This window comes from Quercus lobata, chromosome 2, assembly GCF_001633185.2.
Source record: "Quercus lobata isolate SW786 chromosome 2, ValleyOak3.0 Primary Assembly, whole genome shotgun sequence".
In the NCBI taxonomy this organism is placed as follows: domain Eukaryota; kingdom Viridiplantae; phylum Streptophyta; class Magnoliopsida; order Fagales; family Fagaceae; genus Quercus; species Quercus lobata.
In genome coordinates, this window is record NC_044905.1 from 42387708 (window position 1) to 42397411 (window position 9704).

General features: G+C 35.4%; 1 protein-coding gene across 5 annotated transcripts; it reads right to left on the reverse strand.

Annotated features, from left to right (window-relative positions):
* Positions 1 to 688: 688 nt before the first annotated feature.
* On the reverse strand, positions 689 to 6497 carry LOC115975651. Of its 5 annotated transcripts, none has more exons than XM_031096526.1 (9): positions 6371 to 6465; positions 6135 to 6184; positions 5283 to 5372; positions 5115 to 5186; positions 4085 to 4352; positions 3577 to 3681; positions 3265 to 3393; positions 1907 to 2191; positions 689 to 1381 (listed from the first exon to the last, which is right to left on the reverse strand). In XM_031096526.1, exons 7-9 carry the CDS (start codon positions 3340 to 3342, stop codon positions 869 to 871), a joined length of 876 nt encoding a protein of 291 aa, XP_030952386.1. In that variant the 5' UTR covers positions 3343 to 3393; positions 3577 to 3681; positions 4085 to 4352; positions 5115 to 5186; positions 5283 to 5372; positions 6135 to 6184; positions 6371 to 6465; the 3' UTR covers positions 689 to 868. The 5 variants fall into 5 exon arrangements, with proteins under 5 accessions (XP_030952386.1, XP_030952387.1, XP_030952385.1 ...); XM_031096527.1 differs by having other exon boundaries at positions 6367 to 6463; XM_031096529.1 differs by lacking the exons at positions 689 to 1381; positions 3577 to 3681 and adding exons at positions 2621 to 2670; positions 4516 to 4648 and having other exon boundaries at positions 2098 to 2191; positions 5297 to 5372; positions 6371 to 6497.
* Between the last annotated feature and the right edge of the window lie 3207 nt (positions 6498 to 9704).

Sequence of the window (9704 nt, forward strand, 5' to 3'; positions counted from 1 at the left end):
GCAATCACTATGGAGTGAACTTTAGCTTAAATCTTTCCTATAATGTTTAGGAATGAAATATTTCAATTCCAATATATCATTATTAGATCACTGCCATTATATTATTCATGAACTTTCAATATTATCTTACTCCATCTTTGGGTGGAAAAACAAACAACCATTTTTATTTTTTGCTTAATAATAGAGGTTTTTATATTAGTGTCAATTATTCTATGTGGATCGACCTCGGATTCATTGAGATATTATTACTTATGAAAAATATGCTCTTAAGTTTGCATTATTTTAATCGCAACAGTAGCAGATTACTATTGCTAGTTGACAAATTTTTTTAGACATATCGGATGGAGCAATTTGTGTGTGTGTGTGTGTGTGTGGAGTGCTAAAATAGCATTTTAACTTATTTTGGACGCTTCAATGTGAATGCATGCTTTTATTTATATTAAGTGAGGATAGGGGAAGGGTTGCCAGGAGGCCCAGAACACAGAGTCCATACCCGGAGGAAAAACACAGGTTAATAACCAAAGGTTAAACCCAGTCCTTAATTCTTCCGCTACACTATCCACGCTACACACCTCATTCTCGTATGCCCTCATTTTTAGAACCCAGTCTTTGTCTTTTGAAAGCTCTTACCAACAAAGTGAATTCTGTTCAAAGCTCTAAATGAAGCATTTCAATAACAACATAGTAAATCCACAACAAAGTAGCAAGATTTTGCCACCATTCATTTCTATTGAATTTTTCCCTTTTTTGCTGAAATGTTTCTGAATAATTGTTAAAAAGACATGATAAGTTAATTCAAGTAACGATACTATCTTTTTTCTTTTTTTAAATGTAAGGATATAACAAAGAATGCCGTTTGAACTATGGATTAGTCCTTAGAATTCTCCCTTGCTTCTTGCTTCATCTTCCCAAGCTCCACAAGCAGTGTCAAAAGAGCCTCACACATTTCACAAGCATCAGGTTCACTAGGATTCTTCTTCCTTGATGAGTACACCATCCAGGCATGGTCAAGCTTCTTGTCTGGTCTGACGACAACTGAGCCTGGAACTTCAGCATCACGGCATGTCACTAGACCATCACTCTTCTCCCCATACCTGAGCTGCAAGTGGAGTGCACATACAGCCATGGCTGCAGATAAAGGAATCACTACAGGCACTTGACGTCCTGCTTGAACATTATCAGACTCCTCATTGCCAAAGTTGGGAAACGGAAGCCAGGGAAGTTCCGCATGGGCTATGTGAGTCATTGTGGCAAGGACACTAGGAGCTATACTTGCCTCAGAATGGAAGGAGACCAAAGGGATATTTTCAGGGAGCTTGTGTTTCATGATGAACTCCTTCCGCTTCTCATATGTGAGATCCTCCAATGCCCTTATGTCACCCTATCATACATGATTGAAATATGCCACGATGAGAACCTTAAAAGGAAAACTGAAAATAACAAAAAATCATGTTATGCTACAGGAATTATCTACACTTCACCAAAACTACACCAAAGCATAATGAGTAACCTGGCCTGGACAAGAGGAAATAAAAGGAATGATGGAAAGTAAGAACTCAGTGAAAAATTGAAAGAAAGTTTGCACAAGAAAATTCTAACAAAAATGGAAGCAGGGTGGCGTATACCGATGTCTATGATGCAGGAATGGAAATCTACACAAGCATGTCACAACCTAAGACAAAAAGTAATAGCATCTAACAATTCCCCATTGTGAAATTTAAGTTCTTCCTGCACGATTCTGAGATGATATCAAGCATAAATTATAGTTCTTTAGTACTTTATTACATACATAAAGGATTACTACATAAGGCATCAAATTTCTTCTTCTTTTTGGCGCGTGGGGGGTGGGGGGTGGGGGGTGAGGGGGAGAGAGAGAGAGAGAAAGAGAGAGAGAGGAAATTAATACCTTAATTAGCTTGCATATCAAGAACTCCATGATCTTCCGGGTTTCTTTGTCAGCAATCTGACCTTCATGGAGAATATCAGAAGCTAGAGGGGTGCCACCATAGGGACTCTGTACAAGTGCCAAACCAGCAACTTTGTCTTTCAAATCAGACCAGTAAACAGACAATGCAGCTGCAGCATCAACTCCACCCTTGCTGTGCCCTAGCAGCATTACACGCTTGCCAGATCCCCAGTAGAGCTCCTCAATATATTGCTTCAGTTCCCATGCATTATGCTCAACTGATGCCTGCATACAAGAAAAAATATAAGAAACTAGTTGCCAAAAGCATTATTTTATGACTTAAATGGAAACAAAAAGGTAATTGGAAAGGAAGAAAATTAAAATAAAAAAAATGAGAAGTGACATGACAAGAGAACCAGTCATTAAAATAAGAACAACACCACCAGCTATAATGAATTAAGTAGAAAATGAAAATTTCATGCTTGTACCAAATAATCATTCATTTCATACCTCAGTCCTCACTATGAATTTTTGCAATACGACAAGCTAGACCCATCTTTGAAAAGAATCTTTTAGCACCCACAAAATATAAGGGAACATGATTACTAAAGAGGCCTGCCAGATCATAGTTCCCATTAAAAAGGGTTTAACCATGCAAAATGTAAATGAATAAAAACGAAACTCTTGACAAAGGGGTGAGGGATCTTCTCTTCCCTGGAATTAGTAGATAAACAAATGAGTTGGGTAGTTTGTGCTCTCCATTTCTGGGAGTATAGAACAAAAAAAACTTACCAAAGGAACAAGATATATAGTTATACAAAACCAATATAAGTATATTTTATTGAAATATCAAACAGCATGAAAAAGGAAAAGGAATCATGAAGCATATAAGTTTACTATTTTAGAAGAAGAGAGGGGGGAAGCCCTAGTGTTACAATTCAAACATACATGATGATATCATTGATGTGTTTTGGGTAGCAAGATGATGGGAAATAGTGCTTGGCAAACTCAGCTAAGCAGATGACATAAAACTATTTGCTCACGGCAGATTGATCAGTAACAGAATTTGGACAAATATTAAGCAACTTCAACAAGGTTTTATCCATTTGAGCCTAATAAAGAAGTTTTTTAGATGACGAATATATTGGAAAAACCCTACTATACTAACACATCTCCAATAAAAGAAAACGAAAAGATTGACCAAAAAAAATATCAATTAAGTCCATAGTAATCAAAAGGATGCCAGAGATAAAATGCATAGAAGAATCATAACCAACACAAGTCCTCTCCCTTCCCCTCTCTGGGGCAGGGGCAGGGCAACTATAGTGGGGTAAGAAGATATAGATTTCACATGATACCTTATGCCTGCAAGCAATTCCAAAAATCTCGCCGTACCATCCTCCACAGAAGCCATTCCGGGTGTGCATTGCAACCATCCAATATCATCAGAAGAACCACGCAAAGTTGTACACACTCTAGATGTAATGCTGAAGATAATTAAAAAATGTTGAATGAGAACCAAATTAAAAACCAGACAAACGTATAAGCAAATAATTGATAATTCAAACTAAATATAACATCAACTGGAATAGAAACTAAAGGAGACCATCCACAGATTCTTCTATGGCACATGAACCCATGAGTTCATGGTTAAAATCTACTTCTTTTACCTCTGAACTTGAACTTGAATGCATCTCAAGTAAGAGAAAAACTGTTTTCAGGAGAACAATGACAATCTCCAGGCAAATCGTAAACTGGACAACGGAAGCATCAACCTACGTACACCCAGATGAAGCAACTAAAGATGAAGATGGCCAAAATTTGCAATCAAATTATTAAAGAGCTTCAATGCCATTACAAAAATCCTACCTTATATTGCACCATATGGTGGTTACCACTTAATAGTCTTAAACAGAGGGTTGCCACACAAAAGTACTTGGCAGTCAACTAATTCATGAAAAGGAACTAAACATTGTCTTGCTTAAAAAATACTGAAACAAGGAGTGAAACCGATTGAGCACAAAGAATGTCAATCATTTGGTTCATTTAAAAATACCATCCACACTGATTGTCAGAATTTCAGATTTGATCAAATTGGCTAGACTATGACTTAGATATGCATAGTTGAATCTTATAGATTGGCATCATTTATAATCTTAATGGAAAGAAAGTTTTTACCCTTGGAAAAAGATAGGGACACCCCTATAGTTGTAATTGCTTTCCACAACTTCAGATCTTGCACTCACAAGCAATTCTTCCCTAAGTCCTGATGCTCTTCCTTCCAGGACTGTAGGGCTTGAAATGGAGATGCAAGGTTTAGAAGACGATGAACATCCTTCAGAAACAGATGTACAAATGCTGTGGTAAGAACATCCTGGATTCCGTTCAGAAGAAACGACCACCAAATTTTCTGAGCATCTAATGACATCTCTAAATACAAGATCCTCTGCAATAACAGCATGCCCAAATGCAGCCATTATGTTCCAAAAACATGGATGTTAACAGAACTTCAATGAACTACAAAACATTATTGTGAAGGCATTGATGTTTTGATGAAAAGAACAATGATCTCCAAAATAACACATTTATTAAACAAAGAAGTAACTCACCAATAAATTGAATGAATCGACGACTTATATAACTAGTTAGTGTCAAGAGGCGGGTGAAAATATCATCCATTAACGAGTGAAATCCGAGAGTATCAATAAGAAGACTAGTATTCTTCACAGCATCACCATGGGCCTGATACACTAACCTCTATTAGATTTAGAGAACAAGCTCCTACATCAACTATATTCCTATGACCTAAATGTGAACAATGCAAGTCTACAAGTTTGATCCTGGAGTGATCCATTCTTCACTTACTAAATGGGTAAACCTAATGTGGGATACATAAATTTCATTTTTGAATATATTTATTACTATTTTTTCCTTTTTCCAAACAGATGGTATTTATTATTGATAAGTGGCCAAACAAGAATGAATCCCTTTGGTCAATGCGAACCCTACTCCACGGCTGAATGGAAACCATCCATAGCAGTTCATTTAAAGCAATTTTGAACTTTGAATCTTTTTAAATAAGGTGTCTCAGCATCTATCCCTACCATCGGATAACATGTTATTGGTGTCATCAAGTTGGTTTTAAATTTTAATAAAAAAAATGACAACGCAGACACAAATAAATGATAAAGAGCAGAAAATTTCATACCAAATGCTTTTTCTGATGACCATGTACTTCTAGGAGGTAACCATTACTTGAAAAATGTCTGACCTGATGTGACTTGAATTAAAAGAAGAAAAGAATAAATACATTAATGACACCACAAAATGAAACATCAAGATTTCTCAAGGTATATACTTAGTTATGCTTGCTTACATACAAGTACTCACTGTTGAAGGGATCTCAGATATTTCCTTTTCAATATGTACATCTCCCATGAATTCTCCAGCACCCGAAATCATGAAACTACATAATTAACACAATTCAGAAGAGTTGTGGACAACAATGCAACTCCAACCCAAGCTGAAGCATACAAAAGGAATCTCTAAAGAAAACACTCAAAAAGCTAAATAATAATAAAGGAACCAGCACCTAGGATGAGTAACTTATAAAAGAATGGAATGGAAATGAATAGAATAGTATAGAACAAAACAATCTTGTTTGGATGGAAAGGAATAAAAAATAATTAAAATCAAGATAGAGACTATTAAAGAAAATACAACTATATTCAAACTTTGATATGGAGGCGGGGTAGGTCTTAGAATGAAATCTCACTGAATAAAAAGTTGCAATGCATCATTACTTACGCTTTATGACTTTGTATTTCAAATAAACCGATGAAAAGATGTCAAACCAGAGGAATGGGAGAAATGAAAAATGGCCTCTTTCAAATTCAAGGACTGAAATGTTTGAACCCTTTCATATCTCATAGAACATTCAGCTTAAAGCTATATCAAAATGACCATATGTCTCTTTGGATCAAAACAATCATTCCTATATCACTATCACTGACACAGAGAAATCAGATTCAAACACATTCCAGTTCCCACATTTACCTAGAAAGACCAACAATTGAATCAAATTTAGTATATAACAAAGTATACCCAGATGAGAAAATTAACAAATAATTGGAAAGAGGCATTAGAAAGAAAGAAAGAAAAAAAAAGGGGGGGCTAATTTATTAGCTTAGCATAGACATGCAAATAAAGATGAGAGTGAATGACTTACACTGTCAAAGTTCAAAATTTGAAGCCCAACACTGAAAGAGAGATTCAAATCTGCAGAACCCAGAAAACGGTTATTCATCAGAACCAAACCAATTCAAATTTATAGAGGGGAAAAAAAAACCCCGCAAACGTTATTTCCAAAAAAGTTTGAAATTTCAGATTAAAAACAAACAAAAGTAAATTAATTTAATGAAAAAGAAATCACAAAAATAAAAAATAAATGGGAACTGTACCAACCGAATGAAAAGACAGTGATGTGGGAGTGGGAATGGAGCAATAGATGATCATTGAACATTATCCAATTGCTTTTTATTTTTTGAATGAGTCTGCTGTATATGGCCCACCTAATTAAGTGAATTTTTTTTTTTTTTTTTTTTCAATAGCAAAAAAGTTCACTTTGAAGTTTCAATAGCAAGAAAGTTTGTTTCTTTAATTTTTTTAGTTTATCGGTTTATCCTTTTGTTTGGACTGATAAGGAGTTGATTAAATTAATCAGATGAGGTGTTTTTTTTTAACAGAAAAAGACAAGCTTTCAATTAAATGGGAAAAATCGGTGGCTCGGAACTGAAACAGTGAAAACCAGAAATTGAGGCCGTCCTCCCTCCCCAGTCCCTCTTCTGAAGCAGTGAGATTGAGGGGACAAATTGGGTATTTTTTAGAAAATAATTATAAAATCCAAACAATATCATTAGTTAGGAAACGTTTCAAACTAATTTGATTTCTAATAATTCGAGTTCAGAAGACTCGATTTTAGAGTTATAAAATCGGGTATATTGTACTCGAGTATATTGTACTCCGTTGGACTTGATTTCTATGTATAAAAACCGAGTCTATTGGACTTGGTTTTTTTACATATAAACCGAGTCCAATGGACTCGGTTTTTATAGATTGAAATCGAGTTCTTTTCTTTTCTGCCACGCCTCATCATAAACTTCAAAACGTGTCTCTCAAAAAACTCACAATCAGAACTCAAAAAACTCAGTCTCTCTCATTCCCTCCCACTCTCACTCACAGTCCTCTCACTCAAAAAACTCACAGTCTCTCTCACTCTCACTCCATTCCATCTCGCTCCGTCTCAGTCTCAGCTCTGGTCTCTCACTCTCATTCTCGCTCCGTCGCCGTCCGTCTCTCTCACTCTCATTCCCTCTCCTGCAGCTCCGTTGTTGTCACCTTCTCCGTTGCCGTCGCCCCTCCATCTGGCTCCGTCTCAGTCTCAACTCCGATCTCTCACTCTCATTCCCACTCTGTCGTCGTCCGTCTCTCTCACTCTCATTCCCTCTCCTGCAGCTCCGTCGCCGTCACTTGCTCCATCGCTGTCGCCCCTCTGCTTCGTCATCATCGCCCCTCCGCTCCGATGCCGTCGCCCCTCCGCTCCGTCGCCGTCGCCGTCCCAACAACCGTAGGGTATCATTCTCATTTGATCTCTTCTATGTGGTTTTTGGGTTTTATATCATTGTATGATTGATTGTTTGGATTGTCTTTGTGTTTTAGAGAAATGGGTTATGTTCTTTTTTTTTTTTTTTTTTTTTGGGTGTAATGTGAATTGAGTTGAGATTAATGGGTTTTTGGATTTTTATTTTTATTTTTATAAAATGTTTATTATTATTATATATTTCTGTGATTTGAATTGAGTATGACTGCACAAGTTATGCTTACCAGTAAATAGGTACTAGCATTGATACTGTTATATCCATTTTCTTTATAGGAAGAAAATTTGGAATGGTATGCTTTTTTAAGAAGAAAGAAATTGGTATAAGCAGAATTCTCAGTTTCAATTGATCGTCTGAATTATATTTTGGTACTTGTTGATGGTGGTATTGAGTAGAGTTTCTGGGTTTTGTTATGTAATTTTTAATATAGGTGGTATCTGAATATTTTTTTTGCTTTCATATAGAAATTAATTTCAATCTCTTGTCGGAGTTGGATTAACAACTTTCTGGGTTGGCTCCGCTGGTAGTCTATCACAAAAGTAAGGACTCTCTCTCTATTCCTTGCAATTGATATATGGGTTTGCTTTGATTACTCCTTTTTTCTGGGTTTATTGGTAATGGATGATTTTCTATTGGCATGCATTGTACTTGATAGCAACACAAACAATGAACATAACTATATGTTTGCATATGGTGATAGTCTTCCCTATGATCATCTATATTAAAATCTATATACCCATGCATGGTTTCTATATACATTTACATTTTGCATTGATATTGTGTTGGAAAACATAACTTCTTTTTTAAATATATCGAAAGTTGAGGGTGAAAAATAACTAGATCCTAAATATCTTCGTTATAAACACTAAAAGGTACCAATTAAACTATTAAGGCTCTTGGCACAAGTCTAGTGTAAACACATTTGCCTTGAAAGTTTACTGCAAATTTTGAAAGTTTGTGTTTCAAAATTGACACTAAACTCATTTTTCCAAAACACGATTTAAATGTAAAACACAAAATTTCTAAATTTCAAATGTTGCACTAACTTGTATATCCACATAAAAGTTTAGTGCAAATTTTGAAATCTATGGAAAATTATTTAATGTTACACCCACCTAAATCAATAACTACTAAACTCATTAAAAACATGATACCACATTTACTCTTTAGATTGCGTTTTCAAAACATGATTTAAGTGTATAAAACATAATTTCCAATTTTTAAAATATTATTTGGAAATCAAGTCTTAAGTGTAATTTTGAAAATTTTGCAATCTATGCAAAATTTATTAAAATGTACATAGCAGCACCTTTAAAGTTTAAACATACTCTTCTTTTTTCTTTTTTCTGTTCCCCTCCCTAGACTCTATCCACATTACCATTTTACTTTCTCCTTTCTATGAAGTGTTTTAAATACAGATTGTTATGAAAACCAAAAAACTGTAATGTTCTGATTTGTTGGAGCATTGCTCTAACTCCTCAGAACACATTTGAATGAAAATGGAGAAATGTAGAAGGCGTAATTAATTAGCTCATACTGAGTTTTTGGAAGCATATTGAGTTTTTTATATGTATGTTTATTCCCTGTGGTTGATTGTCATACTTATCGTTTGTGCAAGAAATTGGGCTATACATTGAGATCCTTGCCAATTTAACATGTGCTTATATTACTCTTGACTCCCTAAACTTCGTGCAGTATGGTTGTTGTTCCTGCTCATATCCCTGATGAGTTCGGTCCTAGGCCCATTGAGGATTCGGTGTTAAGGTTTGTAAAAAAACATCGAGCGTGCGCTATTTGGGAAGGTAAGGTAAAAATTAAAACCGACCACCTGCTGAATATTCTCTTCTTATCCTTTTACATTATGTTGATTTTTTTTTTCTTCCCATTTCTGAAATTCTAAGTTTGTCAATGGTATTACTAGCTTTGAATGCATGGTCATGCCCATTAGTTTGGTTAAGTTAGATTGGTTGACTGTTAGTGTGGGTGTACACTCTGCTACCATTCACTCTTTCATCTAGAAAACCAAGAAAAATACTCTGAGATGAAACTAATGCTAAAAGTATGAAATTTAGGCAAAAAGGATCATAGTTATGTTCCAAATATTCCAATACGTAAAAAATTAAATGCAGCCAGGCAACCTT

Coding starts and splice junctions, on each gene's coding strand:
- LOC115975651 (XM_031096526.1), bottom strand. CDS start 3,342: ATGGTTGCAATGCACACCCGGAATGGCTTCTGTGGAGGATGGTACGGC. Junction 2,192..3,264: donor GAATTGCTTGCAGGCATAAG/GTATCATGTGAA, acceptor TCTTGTATGCAG/GCATCAGTTGAGCATAATGC. Junction 1,382..1,906: donor TGATATGCAAGCTAATTAAG/GTATTAATTTCC, acceptor CATGTATGATAG/GGTGACATAAGGGCATTGGA.